General features: G+C 39.1%; 1 protein-coding gene across 1 annotated transcript in view; it reads right to left on the bottom strand.

The window, feature by feature from the left end:
• LOC126100141 (aldo-keto reductase family 1 member B1-like) overlaps nucleotides 1-20,407 on the bottom strand; it is a 103,035-nt gene that overhangs the window by 12,731 nt on the left and 69,897 nt on the right. Inside the window, exons 3-5 of the mRNA XM_049910681.1 lie at nucleotides 18,319-18,435; nucleotides 12,284-12,475; nucleotides 4,401-4,604 (exon numbers count right to left, since the gene is read on the bottom strand). Coding sequence (XP_049766638.1) covers nucleotides 4,401-4,604; nucleotides 12,284-12,475; nucleotides 18,319-18,435 — 513 coding nt within the window. The remainder of the gene's footprint in view (nucleotides 1-4,400; nucleotides 4,605-12,283; nucleotides 12,476-18,318; nucleotides 18,436-20,407) is intronic.

The raw sequence follows: 20,407 nt of genomic DNA, 5'->3' as shown, positions 1-20,407 counted from the left end.
GAGTCCCTGCAAGTCTACATGTTGTGACTGACAATTTCATCTATCAGCAAGATGGAGCATCACCACAGTGGCACAACAACAGTTTCCTCAATGCTAACATGCCGCAATGTTGGATAGGGCGTGCAGGACTGCGTGACCACTCCTTGCCTCTTAGGCACACGGACTTAACACCATGTGATTTCTTCCTGTGGGGATATGTTAAACAATGTGTTTACATTCCTCCCTTATCTTGTGACATTGATGAACTAAAAACCAGAATATCAGCTGCTGTAGCTTCAGTGACAGAAGACACCTTATGTTCAGTTGGGGATGAATTCGGCTATTGGCTAGATGTCGTCCGTGCACCCAATGGCGGACATATTGAACATTGATAGTTAAATTGAAACCCTTACCTGCTGAAAAATGTTGTTGATATACATCAATGGGGACAGCTGAAAATGTGTGCCTCGACTGGGACTTGAACCTGGGATCTCCTGCTTACATGGCAGACACTCTATCCACCTGAGCCACCGAGACAGAAGTTTATAAAAATCCATCATAAATGTTCAATATATGAAGATGGTATCTGTTACCAAAAGAACAGATACCATTGGTGGCCATGCAGCTCCTCTAGAATGAAATGATAATTAAATCGAAACCCTTAGCTGCCAACAGATGTTGTTGATATACATCAATGGGGACAGCTGAAAATGTTTGTCCCTGCAGTTGTACTATCCTCTGTGCCCTCAGTGGTTCAGATGGATAGAGCATCTGCCATGTAAGCAGGAGATCCCGGGTTCAAGTCCCAGACAGGGCACACATTTTCAGCTGTCCCTATTGATGTATATCAACAACGTCTGTTGGCAGCTAAGGTTTTCAATTTAATTATCATTTCATTTTAGAGAAGCTGCATGGTCATCAAAGGTACCTGTTCTTTTGGGAACAGATACCATCTTCATTTATGATGGATTTTTATAAACTTCTGTCTTTTCAGAGTAATTTAGTATGCAATTTGTTAGTGTTAAGCCCTCCTTCCTAATAAATAATTCTATTTAAAATCGGGTCATTCTTTTTGGGACACCCTGTACTAGAAAAATATATTTTATGAGAGGCTGATTCATTTTATAGATGATAATAACTTCTCAAAATCACAGCACGGTTTCTATAAATGTAGGTTCACAGAAACCATCTTTGATATTATAAATGATGTAGAGTCAACAAACTCTTCCCAGACACATATAAAATTTGCAAATGACATCAACATCTGAAAAAGGGAAGACTGTAGATGAATTGGAGAATGAAATCAAAGTACCCATGTTACACATAACTGATAGGTTCTCCAGAAACAGTCTTACCATAAACGCAGAAAAGGCAGTGACTGTGCATTTACATACAACACAAGGAATAAACTTCTCAAGCCCTGTCATAATGTTATCTGGTAAAAAATTAGTAAATGTAAGCAGTACTAAATTTCTTGGAATATGGATCCAAGAAAACCTAAAGTCGAGCAAACATGTAAGCTTCATCAATAAGAAATTAAGTACCATGAAAATTCTTTCTGGCTGCATGACACAACAAAGATAAAAAAATATACATTACACACAGGTGTTGAGTTATGGCATAATTTTTTGGGGGCAACTCACCTGCCAGCAGAAATTGCTTTATTGTCCAAAAAAGAATTATAAGGACCATAGGAAATGCAGCTACTAGAAGATCATGCAGGACACTATTTAAGAAACTACAAATTCTTCCACTACCTTGCTTATACACTTTGGAAGTTACATGTTTCATTAAAAAAATAATGGTCACTGAAGACCAACTAGTACAAAAAATGAAACTTCATAAGTACAATGCATGACAGAAAATGGAACTGCACAGTGAATATCCAAAAAACAAAACTTAGACAGGATGGGTCCCTACTAGCAGAGCAAAAAGTTTACAATAAGTTACCACACCACATTGAGATACACAAAACTTTAAGGAATTTTAAAATGGTTCTAAAAATGTATTTTTTAAATAATCATATTATAGTGTTGATGAATATGTACAGTCTTATACTATATAGCAGCTAGCTGCTTTCTAAAATCTGGATGAGTTCCTGTAGAATACTTCAGTAACATAATCAGTGTTGGTGAATGTCATATAAATTGTAAATATTTTCTAATCTTTAAATCTGTACCATTTGTACAAGTGCAAAAGCTGTAAACAAATCATGAACACCCCACAAAAACTGAAAGTATTACTCCACTTTTACGATTATTTAGAGTAATTGTTATTAATTCATAAGAAAAGTGTCATGATTTAATGTAAATTTGTTCCCTTTTACAAGAAAATTGTAAGCTATAATCAACACAATGATGTAAAAATCCTGTTGCTTTTTTAATCAGAAAACTGATACAAGTTCTTGGGAAGAGCATGAAGACATTAACCTGTATGTATACATTTGCTCACAGTTTTATGTATGTAAACTTATTCATGTTTAAGTGGATATAGAATTCATAATCTTCACATAAATTCACGTTTCTCAACTGATCATTTCACAAAAATTGATTTGTCCAATATCACTTTATAACTATGTACAAAAATGATGAAACAGACCAATAAATAAATAAATAAATAAATAAAATATGTCATGTTTGAGATTTGCCTGTGGCTGGACAGGAGAAAAATCTGCTAGGTGGGTTTATCAGACCTAGGTCTTCCACCATGATATGACCCATGTAGTATGGGGTTAAGAGTAAGTGTGGCACAATGATGGACTAGGCCATGCATAGACTGGATGAATGGTGGAATATCACTTTGGCATGCAAAAAAATGGTTCAAATGGCTCTGAGCACTATGGGACTTGACTTCTGAGGTCATCAGTCCCCTAGAACTTAGAATTATACCTAAATAACCTAAGGACATCACACACATCCATGCCCGAGGCAGGATTCGAACCTGCAACCGTAGTGGTCGCGTGGTTACAGACTGTAGCGCCTAGAGCTGCTTGGCCACCTCGGCCGGGTTTGGCATGCACAGAACAACCCTATTATGTAACACCTGTATTCTGTCCAAATCTACTGTTCTATCCAGTAATTTGTAAATGGGAAAATTATTACATAGTATATTGGTTTCAGTGATGTATTAGACATGATTCTGGACAGCTGCCTAAGCAAGAATAATTTATTGCTTATTTTTCTACACATAACATTTTCCCATCAAAGATTTACATCAATTAGTTTTTTATCTGTACACAAAATTCCACATACATTATTTATAGACCTGAACTATGACTTTCTTGCTTTGAATGGTTTTAAAATATTATAGTCACAGCTTAGCACCATGTACTGAAACATGTGTTACCTCCTCATTGTCACCATAAAAAAACAGGGATGTGTAATTTGTATAAGTAATTACATAGGCATTACAATGTTATGTGTAAGGTTAAAAGAAAATCTCAGTATTGAGTCTTGCATTATATATATAATTTTCTTTTTTAAGAAAAGATAAGGTAGGACAGAAACTCAAGCAATGTGTGTCCAATAGTGCATGCTTTCAGTTTGTCTGAGAGCAGTGCATGATTGGCCAGGTCAAATGCCTATGTGAGGTATTAAAATATGCCCACTCTATTCCACCCTTCATCTACATAGAAATAAACTTTGTGTAAGAATTCTATAACAATTGTGTTTTTGCAATATTTTGAATTAAATGTTGTGTTATGCTAGAAGATTGTTTCTTGTCAAGAAGGTACTACACTGGGCCAGCACCACTGACTCAAAGATCTTAGTAAATGTGGAAATAAGTGATTTTTCTCTCTAGTTTCATAGTTACTCCTTGGTTTTACTTTATGTACTAGCCTCACTAGATCCTTGTCACTGCCCTAAGAAACAGAACAGTTGATGTGATATGTCATAATTGGACCACTATATTTATGCACTTTAATCACTGTTATGGAAAGACTACCCCACCTCTTGAATGTTTGTTTCTTATGATTTATGTATGTAAATGATTAACATACAGTTACAATGTCTCTTTTACATTTGTATCATTTTCCTATTTTTGCATAACCACAAACTGTGCTTGTAGCCATGAGAATTATCTCATCTGTGTGATTTTACTACAGTTAATAATACTTTTCCACCTATTTCAGTCCAAAGTTTAAGTGAAATGGTGATCAATGAAATGTGAGGAATAAGTTGATACTTGCATGTAGGACTGATAGCTTCTTGGGAATAAACAATCAAATTGTTGGCATGCTAATAATAAACACATATAAGATATGGGGAACCTCTCTTTCCACAGACAAAATGAATATTGAATAGATGATGTTGGCATTTCAATTATTTGATTTTGAATGTAAATGGCAGCAACAAAATATAGATGATGTTTGTGAATTCTTATTCTTATATTTAATTCCTTCTGCAGATATTATTTCTTACCACATATCTAAGAACAACTTGGGCTACTGTCTTCTTGTATTTGGCTGCAAGAAGTTTCAGCTTTGGATTTTGTAAGAGAGGTAACCCCCCTCCTGGCATTGTCATAGATGGATTTGCAAGAGGACTGTAGGCTGTTACTACTATATCCCTTTGTTTGCAAAACTCTATCAACTTCTTCTGGTTCAGATAAGGATGGCACTCAATCTGTAACAATGAAAGTAGAATTTGATGTTTTATTTGATTATAGACATTTCAAGTACTCAATATTTCAATGTCAAATTTTAATGAACCAAGATTTTTAAACAAAATGACTTTTTGAGACAATTCTTTCTTGAGCAGAATTAGTTTGAAAATATGCCATACATTGTTTTTGGAGAAGAACTAAATACAATAAAGTACTTTAAAGCTACTGCAGTTTCTATCAGTTCTTGTTTTTTATCTTTTTAAGAATAATGTTTTTACATTAAAATTTGAAAAACATGAAATCCCAGGAAAATAGTAATCCTGACAATCTGCTATAGTAAAAATAAACCAGAACAGATATGATTTTCAAAAGCACCATAATTTGCCATCTTGTAAATCACTCAAATAATAACTAAGTGTGAAACTCGGCTATGTAATGATAGTGAATGGTAGATGACACTGTGATGTGGAGTTCACATCACACTTTATTTAATAGAAACTCGATACATACAGGGATACATGACATAACACACTCGAGTTACAGAGCAAACTGATCTGCTACTGCCAAGGGTCACAGATAAACTACAAGTCATTTTCTCTGGCAGTGCTAACATTCCCACAGTGCCCCACCATCCCCAGTAGCATGGTGTGTAGGTGATGACCAAGTGGGAGGCCAAAATGTTGGAAAGGCTGGTGCAGGGTGTAGATATGATAGTCACAGAAACTGGCAGTTGCTTGAATGGTGTGGACCACATGGGTGAGCTTGGGAAGGGGAGGTGGGGAAGACATATCTGCTGCTGTGTGTATGTGTGTCAGGTTGGTCCTTGAGGAGCTCTCTATTCGGAGAGGGAGGGCGGAAGTGGTGATGGCCCAGCAGCCGTTATTGGTGAAATGAGCTGCAGAGTTGTAGGGTTGACATTATCAGGTACAGTGAAAACTTTTAGTACTTTCAACATTGCAGCCCAGTCAGCAATCGTGATAATCTAATATATAAGAAACTATCAGCCTTGATTGCAGCTGATAGTTTCTTATATAAAAGTGAGAACTTCCCGGAAATGATGTACTGTGATCTCAGGTGAGTCCATGCTATCAGCAGGGATTCCTGTAACTACCAGCTCCTTGTCTGTAACCATGAGGCTAAGTTTCTCCAGCCAGAAGCAGGAGACATTGAGTAGAGCCTGGAAAGGATGGAGTTGCAAGGGGAAGAGGGTCAGGGGTAGTGAGGGGGGCAGGAGGGGGGGGGACCACCATGAGGGTGGAGTCTGTATAAGGTGGCTTGTCAATGAGATATTGGTCAGTTAATGGAGACTGTGACTGGCTTGTCATTAAGGAGACTGTAATAAGTGTTGGGGTCATGTTGGAGAACTGTACATGGGTCCGAGAATGTGGGCTGGTGTGCCGTGTGGACAGCATTGTCACACAGCAAAATGTTATCAAGGGAGGGCGGAGGATGGGGGACATGAAGGTTGGCAATGTGATGCCAGATGCTGTTAACCAAAGCAGAAAGCAAGGTGGGTGGTCAGAAGAGACAAAATTACAGGGGGGAGATAGTGACTCACCATATAAAATCACAGCTAGTGAGGCACTGACGTCTTGTTTATGCACTGTGCAGATACTGAGCAGCAACCATGAGAGTGCGTCAGACCAGCCCCCCCCCCCCCCCCCCCCATGGCACATAGTTTACAGAGTTCAGCAAACAGCAAGGAGTCTGTTTGCCTACCTTGCCCCTGGTTATTGAGGTAGGGTAGCCAAAATACATGATTCAGGTATACACAAGAGCTTTGGAAACTGTTTCAGCACTATGTCTTGGATGGGGTAGCCTCTCCCCAGTGTGTTACCCTGTCAACAATGGAGAGGAGGTAGCGGTAGTTGTCAGATGCTCCAAAGGAGCCAACCAGGTCCACATGAATGTGTTGGAAGCAATCCTTTGGTATCTGTAAGGTACCTAGTGGAGCGTGAGTGTGCCGGTTGGTTTTACATCACTGACGCAGTACACAAGCCCTGTCCACAACTAGTAGTCTCACTTAATATGGGGCTAAACATATTGCTGAGTTATAAGGTGAGTAGTAGGTTTGAAACCAGGATTGACAAGGTTGAAAATAATTCTGCAGAATTCTTGTTGGGCAAGTGGGCATGTGGATCCCTGCGATGTGTTGCAGAGGACACGGCTAGTTGAACTGGGGATAAACTTTGGCTCAATGATAAAGGTGAAGGAGGCATCATTCAGGAAGTTCTGAAGCTGAGGGTCATTCTGCTGAGCCTGTGTGAGCTTGTGAAAATCAATCATGGCCAAGATGATGCCAATGTGCGACTAGTAGTCAGTGAGTACATCACCTGCACCCCTCACATGATGGACATCCATTGTGAATTGCACAATGTATTTGAGGTGATAGTAATGGCAGAGGCATTCATCCTTAGGTGGGCAATGAAAGGCATTAGCTAGGGGCTGTGGTCACTTTGAATGATAATGGGTGCTCTTCAATATCTTCTATGAAATACTGCCTCATAAAGGGGCTTAGCTCTTGGTTGTAAGCCAACCATGTGCACTGTGCCTTGGTCAGCTTATGGGAGAAGAACCACAAGGGTTGACTGGAGCCATTGACCTCTTGTTGAAGAACAGCTCCTATTGCTAAATCTCTAGTGTCAACAGTGGTGGACATGGGAGATCCTGGAATTGGGTGAGCTAAATTAGTTGCCCGAACCAGACTGTCCATGATCACTTGAGAGACACATTGCATGTCCGTGATCCATGTGAGCTTCCTGTGACTGTTTGTATCTTTGCCTTGACGGTCTGTGTTAAGGTTACATGCATGGTGGTGACATGGAGAAAGTGATGGTGATAGAAACTAACTGTCCTGAGGAAACAGTGCAGTTCATGGTAGTCAGATGTTGGTGGTAGGTCATAAATCAGCCCTGTGCACTCTGGAACTGGGTGGATGCCAGAAGCATTAACAATGTGGACCATGAAGATGACATGCATCTGATGGAGTTGACATTTGTCAGTGTTGATCACTACACTGTTAGTTTTGAGAGAGCTAAGAACTTGTTTGAGGTGGGCAGAGTGTGAGGCCATGTTTGATGAAAAAATGAGAATATCGTCCAGATATGCATAATAAAAAGAAATTTTAAAAATCAGGCTATCTATAAAGCATTGCCAGGTTTGTGCAGCATTTTTTAGTCTGTAAGGCACAAAAAGGAACTCAAACAATTTAAGATGTTGTTATGGCAGTCTTGTGAATGTCATCTTTGTATAGGACTGAACACTTTAGGACTGGCGAGGTAGTGTGTGGAGTCTTGGATATTACAGACTGGTTAGTTGTCCATGATGATGCAAGCATTCAAGGCACAATAGCCCCACAAAGACTGGCCGAGCCGTTCTTCTTAGGGAGGAGGCAGATGGGTGAGGGCCAGTTGCTATCTGATAGACAAACAATGCCTGCTAGTAACAACTCATCCACCACTTCCTTCGCCATCTGGGGGTGGTCAGGGTGTAGATGTCTGGGGTGCTGACTAACCATTGGGCTGAGTGTATTGTTAATGTGGTGCACCAATCCATTGTTGATGGCTGACAAGATAAAAAGATCATACAGGGTAGAGCCATTGATTGAGAGCTTGTCAGCATGGACTGCATGGAGGTGGGAGTCCCAAGCAGCAGAAATAATGTCAGACTTCAGCTGTTGGCTGGAGCCAGGTTGCCCAAGCAAGACTTGTGTGAGCATGATGTGATCAGTGAGCTGCAGAGGTTCAGGCATGGTGTATCAGACAGCACCACATGCAGGTACTGGCTCAGCCCAAAAGGGGGCGACATCAGATGGTAGCTGCAGACTGGAGCTGGACTGCCCAAGCAAGGCCAGTGCATGTGCATGTGCAGCACAGTCAATGAGCTGAGGAGGTTCTGTCACAGCATGGCAGGCAGTGCTGGATGCATCTGGGCAGTGGCGTACTGCACAGGCATGGACTCAGTGTGGATGAGGCTGTTCTGCCAGGTGCAGAGAGGTGGGTGGATGCTGCACAGGCATGGATGCAGCACAGCAAGCATCCTCTGGTACAGGCACGGGGGTGGGGAAGGTGAGTAGTGGCAGTGTGAGCACACTGTGGATGACAGCAGACAAGAAGGAGTGGGGATGGCATAAGTGGCAGACAATGTACTGACTTGGGTAAACAGTGAGGTGGGTACCACCGCGTCAGGAAACTTGAGGTATCAGGTAGCATTGGCACATTTGGGTAGTGAGGCAGCCAGGATGCATGTGCTGTCAGCAGTCCAGTCAGGAGGCATGTAGGTGAGCTTGTTTGCATGCTGTAAGGGGACAAGGTGAAAGGCCTCAGGACCACTTCCATAACATCAGTGATGATGAATGACAATGTGAAGGGTGTAGCAAAGCCAATGTCTGGAGTCTATATCTGGATATCCCTAACAGCGATAGTAGAACCATTAGCAGCTATCGAGAAAAGGTGCGAAGCTGCCGACATAGCCATGTGAGGTGCTGTGCTGACCTGCAATCTGGTGCCAACCAGGAAATATAATCCTCTAATGTGTTCAAGGATCTACAGACTGTTGTTCAGAGTGACATAAGAAGCTGGTTGGCAGGTGGTGACTTTGTGTGTGTCAAGGCAGCATACACATTGTCCACAGCTTCGGGAGACTCCTGCAGGCCATGAGGCCAGATTGGATAATCACTAGGTTGATGACAGAGATGTGCCAAAGCAGCCATTGTACCAACAGAGGCAAGACTGCATGTGCGTGGCTGCTGATGTATCAAGAGTGACATCTGGAGCTAAATTTGTTTTGTAAACACAGGAGGTGATGGCTGCTGTGATGTCAGAGTTGGTGGGGCCGGGAGTGCTCGGTGACTGTTGGTGGTAGCAAGAGGTCACACACATGGCAGTGGAGCATGCATGTGTATACCACTGTTAGGAGCTTTGTAGATGCTGTACCTATATCAAGAAATTGTGAAAATGTGGTTAGCCATGGAAAGGCAGGCATAAGGAGACTGGTTACTAGTGGCAAGTAAAGTCATCTGCACCTGGGATGGGAGCATGATGATCCACATCATCCACAGTGCCTTATCAGGCTTGATGCACAGGTCTAATTTACTGTGAAGAACACTACCACAGTTTGAGGAGGTCCCCTCCTGTAAATGTTGGTTGTAAAGTATCTGATGTAGCTGCTCATCAGGAATACAGCAGAGGCCTCACTACAGCGTTGATTTGGTGGTCCCATACTTGTCCATACACAGTGACGTAGTTCATGTTGTCTGGTGTTGGTGGTGAATATGCTTTCAATGATTGCAAACCACAGGTGTTGGTTATCTCTCAAACGATGGTAGATTGAACCATGAAGCAGTCAACTGTTTCGTTTGATATTGTGGTTGGAATATGGCCACACATCACAGGTAGAACTGCAAGTGGATGGTGGCTGGTAATGCAGGCAGCTGCATGGATTAGAGAGCGGATGTCATGTCGGGGGCAGGGACGAGACAGAATGCGTATCGGGCAGACACATGTCTGGTACATGCAATAACAGCTGTGACGTGGTCAGTATGGCTCAATAGTCCAGGTCATGAAAATTTTGAGAGACTGCAGGGGTAAATATTACGCTGGTAGAGTTCGTAACAAAGTCAAGAGGCAGATTGTCAATTGCATTGTGTTGTTGTGCACCTGCAATTTGCAATGAGGCTGCAATGTGAAGAAGTGTCATTCTCCCTTTTAATCACTTGGGCAACATACGGAGCCCTGTTCATGTCTTTTAATAGTGAGAGATGCAAGAGAGCGATGAAATTTCATTGTCTGCATAACACAATCAATGTGTGAGGGCCACATTGTCGAGAAATTTGCACTAGTTTAGCATTCACTCAAAGTTCAGGGTTACCAGTGTGGAACTCCAGTACTTAGTGATAGTAAATGATAGAAGATACAGTAATACAGAGCACACAACACTCTTTATTTTACAGCAAGTTGAAACGTATGAGGATACATGACATAACACACTCGAGTCACAGAGTGAACTGAACTGGTACCATCAACCATCGGAGATAAAACTGCAATGCTAACAGCCTCACATAACAATACCACATGCAAGGCAGAAATTTGGTTCCTAATTTACATTCCACAGAGGCACATGGGTTTCTATTTCAGCTGTGCAAAATACAGATTGCAGTTTACATTTTGGTCTTTGTAAGCAGTTTCTAAATCAGTTGTTTTGTATGGATGTCTTTGGTTAAGTAAGTCCCAGAAACCCACATGGGATAGTCCTATGGAGCTAGTCACACAGTTCAGTTCTCATACAGTACTATGTTGTGCAGATAAGTTATTATATTTCTTTATCTTCACAAGCAGGTTATTTGTTCTTGGTTTTTCTAAAAAATGCATGTGAGTTACTACTCTCTTGTAGCAGCTTATGTTGAGTCAATTGGGACGTATCATGGTGTGATGGTTAGATCCTGTATGATGGAAAAATATGTAGTCACTTTGAAGGTAACCTAGTTAATATGAAAATATACAACTAATGGTGAATGTGACATGGAGACAATACATGAAAGGATGTGCTTATACATTTCATCTTAATTGTGTTCTTTTCTAAAAAAATCAGCTTGATGTACCCTCTAGGCAACAATCAAGATTTCAAGATCGATATACAAACAGATGAGAAATTTTTAAATACATTGATCTATCATTCTCACCCATGCATTCTAGTTGCACTAGATTATCAATCTGTGCAACAAAAATTAAAAACAAATTTCCTACATTTTTGTATCTATGAATTATTGGGGAGAGTGTGGTTACAAAATGACAAAAATTATTACGTTACAGGTGGAATTTAAAGGCAAATATCCGTATTACATTCAGGCCAAATGTGCTATTTTTATGTCAGGTATTAAATTTATTTACAGTTTGGCCAGTTTCCAAGAAATGTTCTGTAACTTTGTTTTATAACTCTCAAACAAATCACAATAATTAATTGAAAACTTCTCACAGAATAAGATGACATGTTCTGTCCCAATATGCATCGTATTCAAACTGGTAACTTCTTGGTTACTATTACTGATATTACTTATAGTTGAATTTGGGAAACTTCTGCCATTATTATAACATCTTTTCCCATGACAGCAAATTTGATTACTGGTATTCCTTATCTGTCATAAATAACAAAAGAAACTTTACACATACATACATTATATCTAGCCCTGGGGGATAGATTTAATTATTGCATTGCTGTAGTATCAGCAACAATAGTATCAAAGCTGAAGCTGATGTATTTTGAAAGCTAAGAAACCATCAATTTGCTAAGAAACCATCAATTTGCATTATCATGCAAATGTTATTTCATTTGTTCCTTCAACAAGTATCAGGCTGCAGCAGAGTATGCATTCTATTAACACATGAATGAATTCAATGCATAAGCCTGGAAGCCAAATCTTATTTACTTTTCAGAAAATTCTATATTGTGTTGAGTAGTAACATATTCTCCACAGTGGCCTAAAGTAAAAAAAAAATGTGTAAATAGTATAAATAATCATTTATTATATTTTTTCACAGCTTTATCCATTCCTGCAATGTTAGCAAAAGTATTATTTGCAGTCATGGACTGCTCAACATCATGAAGAATTATTGTCTAAGAGGACAAGTTCTGTAAACAAGCAATATATATTTTTCTGTATGGAACTGTGCAGAAGATGCAAGAGATGCTATAATACTATTACCTGATTTATAACAGGCTTGATAGTAGCTGCTTCAAGTAATCTGCTGAGTTGTTTGCTATTGAAGTTGGATACACCAATGCTTTTCGCCAGACCTAAGTTGACACACTCTTCCATTTGTTTCCACGTATCCAAATAATCAATATCAGTAGTAATTGCAATGCCATTCTCTGCAGGATAAAATTCATCCCCTTCCTGTTAAATCAGTAGCATTTGGTTATGAAAGTTAAATGGCAAGGCATATTATATTTGGTTTGAATAACTCATTTTTTAACATATGCCTGTCCGCCATACACCACACACAGACAAAACAAAAAGATGAAAGAAAGAAACAGTGCCACAATATGCAATGAGTATATATCATCTGTTATGAAATTTATGAAACAACTCAATTAATCACAAAAGTGGGTTATATATTAAATACATACAGATGAAAACTACAGCCATGGGGAATCCGTGTGGCTTTTTCCTTTATTATGATTTTTGTATAATGGTTTGTTAGAGCAGTCTGTCATGTAAATAAGTCATTGTTGAACCCAGTTCTGACAATAGGTACATTGATGAATTTTTTTCCATGTTTAATCACAGGAAAGAAAACAAATGTATTTCCTGGAACAGAGAGTCCCTTTCCTTATCATTGATTTGTTAATTACTCTCTCTAAATCTTTAATATCCAGGGTTACCACAGGTTCTGGAAATCAGGTAATATTCAGGGAATTTCAAACATATCAGGGAAATCATGGAAATTTGGGAAAAACACTGGAAAAATCTCATTTTGTCTCAGGAAATGAAATGGTTTGTTTATCAAGGTGTCATACATCATCACTGGCTGGTTGCAGCTGAATACATGCACTGCTTCCCAACTCCCTCATTCCTGTTGCTTCTCCCCTTCATACCACTCCCCCCAGCTTGCAGTCAGTGCTGCCACCAATTCTTGCAGCTAGCCTAACACCTGCCAACAAGAGGCAGGAAGGCATGAGAGGTCATTTGTTTGGATCTGATTCTCAGAGACTGTAGACACAGTGGCTGGAGACAGTGGTCATACTTGCATGAGTTGTGTCTGAGTGATTATTTGTGTGCTTTTGTTTTCTGACAAAAGCTATGGCTGAAAATTTAGTTGTGAGAGTGTGATTGACTTTTCTACATGCTTGTCTGTGGTTCAACAATCATGTTTATGGTGAGTTGCTACCTACCCTCAGTATTATTGATTCTCAGAGTATCAAGTTTTCTGTTGTATGGACTGATCACCATGCTCTCATTTCATCAACATGCTGTCTATGGCTCATGAATAGCTGGCCACATTAGTGGATTTCCCCAACAGGTCAAAACCGGAGGCCATTTCTGAGTGTATATGTATTGAGTCAGGCCTGCCAATCTGAAGCCATTCAGCTCCCACTACGTGCAGGCCCTGCCCGTTGGACTAGTCTCACCAACCTGCCCACAGGCCAGGTCTGTTTATGTGTGGCATAATACACTGGATTTGCATGGTTTATCCACACAGTGCTCCTCAGCAATCCACAGACCATCAGCATTGGATTTCAGGAATTACGACTGTCTCACCATAAGTACGTTATACAGTGTGGCGTTTTATAGACATTTTATTTGTTCTAAAAAAATTTTGGCAGTTTAAAAGTAGTTTCTATGTTAGAAAGTATGGACAATAAGAAGAAGAAAATTTTGTCAGTTGCTGGGAGTTTGTATGCTATGTATCACATATTTAAAAAAAAAGAAAAACCACACAACACCTGTAAAATAGTAGATATAACACAGTGGGTAATAACCAAAAACAACAAACATAGTAGAACCAACATATTGGCTGTCATCTACAGTGTTGATGTACACAATTCTTCCCTGTCTTACACACTTCTTTCAAGAGGCCTACTTTTTTCTGAAGATATTTCTTAAATCAGTGAAGGGATTTTAAATCTGTCTTGGAATTCCAAGGAAATGAATATTTTTGTCAGCAAATGTCTTTCGTTTATTGAAATAACATAATATCAGTGGTCTTAATGAAACGCATATCCCATCATACAATGGAAAATTCAGAATGGAATGTAACAATTTTGTGAAAAGTAAAGTTGCTGCTCACCATATAGTGGAGATGCTGAGTCGCAGATAGGCACAACAAAAAGATTGTCACAAATAAAGCTTTCCACACTGCAGTGTGTTGCCTGAGACTGCAGTTGTGTGTGTGTTGTCCATTGTTAATGCAGACCTTACTGGCTGAAAGCCTTATCTGTGACAGTCTTTTTGTTGTGCCTATCTGTGACTCAGCATCTCCGCTATATAGTGAGTAGCAACTTCCCTTTTCATAATATTGTCACAAATCCAATCAGGCTTGCTTTCTCCATCTAAAAACAGTTCATTACAAAAGATGTTGATGTAAGTATTAAGGTCATTGCTCACATCAGGAAATGCCATATACTTGCAAGTTATTTTAGATATTTCCTTGTTTACACTATTGTTTCTTGTATCACAGGTGCTAAGATAGATATATTGTCAACTTAGATCTTAACTTACCCTTGAGATCTCAAAATATGTCAGGGAAAAATGCTAAAACTTGTCTGGAAATCATGGAAATATCAGAGAATTACACTTAGGAAAACATGTGGCAACCCTGATATCTCAAGTTTTCTAAAATGTTATGCTGGCATTTAACTGCTGATCTCCATTTACTGTGCTGTCATACAGTTATGTCCATGTTAGTCCTGGTCCTGGGTGACTTCCCTACTTAATTTCATTCCTAATTAGCCCTTTTCTCTAAAGCATATTGAGTTCATTTACACCTTTAATTTCCTGTGGCAGCCTTTTGTACAGTTTTAGGTCTTCGTATAGCATACTATTCTAGTGTTTCTGACTTGTTTTTCCTGTTCAGGTATATGTAGTGGCTGGATCTAGTTTCATATTATGCATTTAATTGTTTTTAGTATACAAATGAAGACTTCTTCTTATGTACATTGTAGTGAGGAGGGTGTATTCACTTGAGACAGTCAGAATTTCTAGCCTCTTGAATAAATTAGTACAAACAGGCCCTATTGCTACCATTTGTTATTCTTCATACATGCCTTGTCTGTCCCTTTAAGACAGTTTGTATGTTACCAGCACTTGTTCCCCAAATGTCATCCCAAAACTGAGGACTAAATGCATATATGAAAAATAGCTCACTTTGAGGCATGAAATATTGCACACTGGTGCAAGGATCTGCAGAGCATAACATACTATGGATAATGTTTGCCAAAACCCTCACATGTTCTGTCCATTTCTACTTACACTCAACCCCAAGAATTTGATATTACTCATTCTGATACATTATCTTTAATTTTAAATATAGGATCACTGTGTTTTTTATTCAATGAGAAGTATATACAGTTATTTTAGTTGATTCAACTGTGGTTTCTTGGTGAAATGTTGTACATTGTATTAACTGAATTAAACACTTTTTTCACCTTGTTTCACAAACTTCATTATTACTGTATGATCTAGGTTTCAGACAATTTTCTACTACATAACTGATCACAGAGACAAGTGTCTAACAAAGATGAGCTTGTTATTCAGGAGACAACTCACCCAAAGGCAGAAGTGCTGTGTCATCGATAGGTATGCAAACAAAAGGTACAGAGCTGGGCTATCTTTTGGAACGGACTTCCTTTCTCAATTTTATCAGAAAAACATGCACACAAACACACACACACTCACTCACTCACATTCCCCACACAATAGTGTATGTGTGTATGTGTGTGTGTGTGTGTGTGTGTGTGTGTGTGTGTGTGTGTGTGTGTGTGTGTGTGTGTGTGCGCGCGCGCGCACACATGTGCACATAATTCCCTGCTCCAGTATGCCCATCCAATTTGTGTCCCCACATCAGCTAGTTGTGTGCTGTTATCTCACGTCCTAGTCTATGAACTCACATTCCCTCCCATCTGTTTGCCACCTGCCGCCTCTAACTGCACTCCCAGCTAAATTGCTCCCCATGAGCCACTAGACACTTCCTCCCAACCCCTCACTGGCTCTCGCCTCTCTTCATCTCTCACCCCAGCCCACCCCACACCCCCACCTCATCCCAGTACACTCACTATAAGCCAGGAAAGAGCTGGCAGTTGACTAAGCACAACGTAAGGAAACAAGCATATACATGTGAGTGAGTGTGTTCACGTTTTTCCCAAAAGCTGGAAAAACTTTTTAGCCGTTGACTGAGCACAATGTAGGGAAACAGACCTGTACATGTGAGTGAGTTTGTGTGTGTTTGTGTGCATGTTTTTTCTACAAGCTTGAATGAGGAAGTGCATTCCAAAAGCTATCCAAGCTCTGTACCTTTTGTTTGTATACCTAATGACAATGCAACACTTCTGCCTTTCAGTAAGCCATCTCCTTTATTCCTAAAAAATTCGTAATTCTCAAGCAGAAATTCCTGTCCAATAATGAAGATGAGTATTTCAACCTTTTAATCTATCAAGTGTTGATTTAAACTGTAGAAGTTACATCTGTTTAACATTTTGACAAATAAAAAATTCATTACAGTAACATTTACAGTTACTATGACTAAACATATGCTTGAAATAGAGCTATGCACAGGAATGGAATTTTTTGTTACATGTACGAGGTCACCAAGGTTCTTGTTCTATGTAGGCGTTGAATTTGTCTGAAAGGGGTGAATGTGTGTTCTTTCAGTAATAAATGTGGGCATACACACAACTGTTCCTTAATTTCTAAAATTTCTAACTGAGTGAACTTTGCACCTTCTCCCTCTATGTGCAGGACTTCTACATCTATTATGTATTTGTGGTTTTCATTGGGCAATGTTCAGCAAAGGATGGATCTGGCTTCTTTAATCTCCAAATTATATGGTTTTCTCTAAGCCTAGTGCAGATTGATCTCCCAGTTTGTCTAATGTAGGGAAACTGGCACTGTCGACTAACGACATTTTTCTAGATTGTAGAACTAAATGGAAGTTGACACATGCCTTCTACAATGGGTTTGCATTTGGTTAAGCCTTCTGAAACTATTTTCGTAGAACTTCCTGCTGTTGAATGTAATGTTTCTGGGCTGTATTCAGTGAGCAACATGCTAAGTCATTGAGAAATAGGAAAGTTAAGCTAACAATGTGAGGTAAACAGCAACTATTTAAAGACTAAGAAGACAGCTACTTTATTCAGAGTAATATCACTCCCTTGTTTAATTTGTATTGGTCAATCACAAATAGTTTCCAGCAGTTTCAAAATAGTTAATTATTACTACAGTTTATAACTGTTCACTGTATTAATGTGTAACTTCTACATCCCTAAAGTCTGTCCTCCTTGACAGGATCTACACCACATTATGAATGAGCCAATGGATACAATATGAACAGAGGTAGCCCTATTTTTTTAATCACAATGTAGAAATTACCAATTTTAGTCACTTTCACATATAAGAATTAATGCCAAAAAAATTTGCTCATTTACATAAAAGAAATTTTTATTTCATACTTTGACGAAGTTGTCATGACTTTGCTTCCAACTGACAACAGTTATATATATATATATATATATATATATATATATATATATATATATATATATATATATATATATATATATATATATATATATTTAAAAAGAAAGATGATGAGAGTTACCAAACAAAAGCGCTGGCAGGTCGATAGACACACAGACAAACACAAACATACACACAAAATCTAGCTTTCGCAACCAATGGTTGCCTCGTCAGGAAAGAGGGAAGGAGAGGGAAAGACGAAAGGATTTGGGTTTTAAGGCAGAGGGTAAGGAGTCATTCCAATCCCGGGAGGGGAAAGACTTACGCCCGGGATTGGAATGACTACTTACCCTCTCCCTTAAAACCCACATCCTTTCATCTTTCCCTCTCCTTCCCTCTTTCCCGATGAAGCAACCTTGGGTTGTGAAAGCTTGAAATTTGTGTGTGTCTGTGTGTTTTCTATTGTGTCTATCTACCAGTGCTTTCTCGTTTGGTAAGTCACAGCATCTTTGTCAGTGTTATTAATTACAATATTTGGTTAGGTATTGCATCAATAGTTGACTCACCTTATATGCAAATGGCCAATGAACAAGATAGAGGTCAACATAATCCAGTTTAAGATCTGCTAGTGTCTTCTTGCATGTTGGCACAACCAGTTCCGGTCTATGACAAGTGTTCCACAACTGGAACAATAATATTAGTTTCTATGTATTTCTGCTGCAGAAAGCAGTCACCTATGTGGCATTTTCCAGATGTTTAGGAAACTAGTCAACAAATTTTCTGAACATTCACTTTGTGCATTATGACTATGTCAGGTAAATTGCGATAGTCAAGGCTGCATCAGAAAACAAATCCACAATAATTTTAAAAAGGACTAACATTAAAACCTGGAAGTAAAGATCATGTTTCATAAGTAAAAGAATATTTCCACATTGAAAACAATATAAAAACTCATGTAATATTAATCAGACAATGGAAACTCCAGGTATGAGTATCAACAACGTAATATTGATGACTGAAATGTATTTCAAACACTCAAATACTGGAACTTCCTGACAGATTAAAATTGCGTGCCATCCTGGATCTTCAGTGTGGGGACTTCACCTTTCACAGGCAATTCGTCTACCAACTGAGCTACCTAAGCATAACCCATGACCCATTACTTATACCAATAGCCCCTCTCCTACCTTCCAAACTCCACAAATGTTCTCCTGGATGTGTTTGTTACAGGAGTTTTTGTCCCATAAGGTACGCAGGAGAACTTATGTAAAGTTTGGAAGGTAGGAGATGAGGTACTGGGGACATCTTCCAGGAGCCTCTTTAAGGATCTTGGAATTCTTACACTCGCATCCATTACATTTACTCCTGAATGGTTTTTATTGCTGATAGAAAATCATTTTCAGTTAAAATGTGATTTACTCAGTCACAAAACAAGATACAAAAATAATTTTCATGTAGTCTTTGTTTCTTTGTACAGAGTTCCTATTGAAGTTCTGTAGTTGGGTGAGGTGACATTCAAGTCTCTTCTTACATAAAGCAAGAATCACAGAATACCGATGAATTCAAAAGAAAGTCAGAAATATGCCTCATTAGCAACTCTTTCTAAAAATTATCAGGATACCTGGATCCAAGTATTGAAAAGTTGCAGTGTTTGTTATAAAGTTGCCAGATAAAGAGTTACTCAGTTAAATTTAAATCACATAAGAATGAATAGCATTAACCAGTATAGAGATAGTTTATTGTTAATCCAGTAAAAAGATAATTTTATTTAATTTCCTTGTCTTTGACTCGTTCCATATCCCTGAAGATTCTTCATCTTTATGGGATCTACAGAACATGGTGAATGAAGAGTCAATATCATTAAAGTCATATACAGAATAAGGAGAATATCTATCTCTACAGTTAAAAACATAATATTCAAAAAATAAAGTTTAGCCTTTGAAAAACTAAAAGAAAAAACACATTCACAGGAAAGACAAAAGCTATTTCATTGGACTGCAGAGAATTAAGGGCAGAAAGGTTTACACAGGCATTTCTCTACTGGCAAATATCTGATTTTAGGAATTCCAGAAATTATCTTACTAATCTGTCATGTAAATATCTTGCACAGATATGCAAAATGAGTTTTCTTACCCACTGTTTTGACTCTCATGATCTCACAGGAAGCACCCTATAACTGTTCAGTGGCACTACACTTTGTGCCAGACAAAATTCACAATGAGATTTTAACTCTGCAGTGGAGTGTGCGCTGATATGAAACTTCCTGGCAGATTAAAACTGTGTGCCCGATCGAGACTCGAACTCGGGACCTTTGCCTTTCGCGGGCATATGCTTTACCATCTGAGCTACCGAAGCACGACTCATGCCCGGTCCTCACAGCGGAGATACTGGCAGAAGAAAAGCTGAGAGGTACGGGCGTGAGTCATGCTTTGGTAGCTCAGATGGTAGAGCATATGCTCGCAAAAGGCAAAGGTCCCGAGTTCAATTCTCGGTCGGGCACACAGTTTTAATCTGCCAGGAAGTTTCAAAATTCACAATACAGGAAATTCTCTTTGAGCCCTTCTGTAACAGCACACCTACTGTTGCCCTTTTCAAAGGTTGTACACATACTGCTAACAGTGGGTTGGACCTCTTTCTGACACTTTAAATGTTCAC

Source organism: Schistocerca cancellata, chromosome 9 (genome assembly GCF_023864275.1).
Source record: "Schistocerca cancellata isolate TAMUIC-IGC-003103 chromosome 9, iqSchCanc2.1, whole genome shotgun sequence".
NCBI classification, from domain to species: Eukaryota; Metazoa; Arthropoda; class Insecta; order Orthoptera; family Acrididae; genus Schistocerca; species Schistocerca cancellata.
The sequence above is the reverse complement of the archived record's forward strand: the minus strand, read 5'-3'. Positions and strand labels throughout refer to the sequence as shown.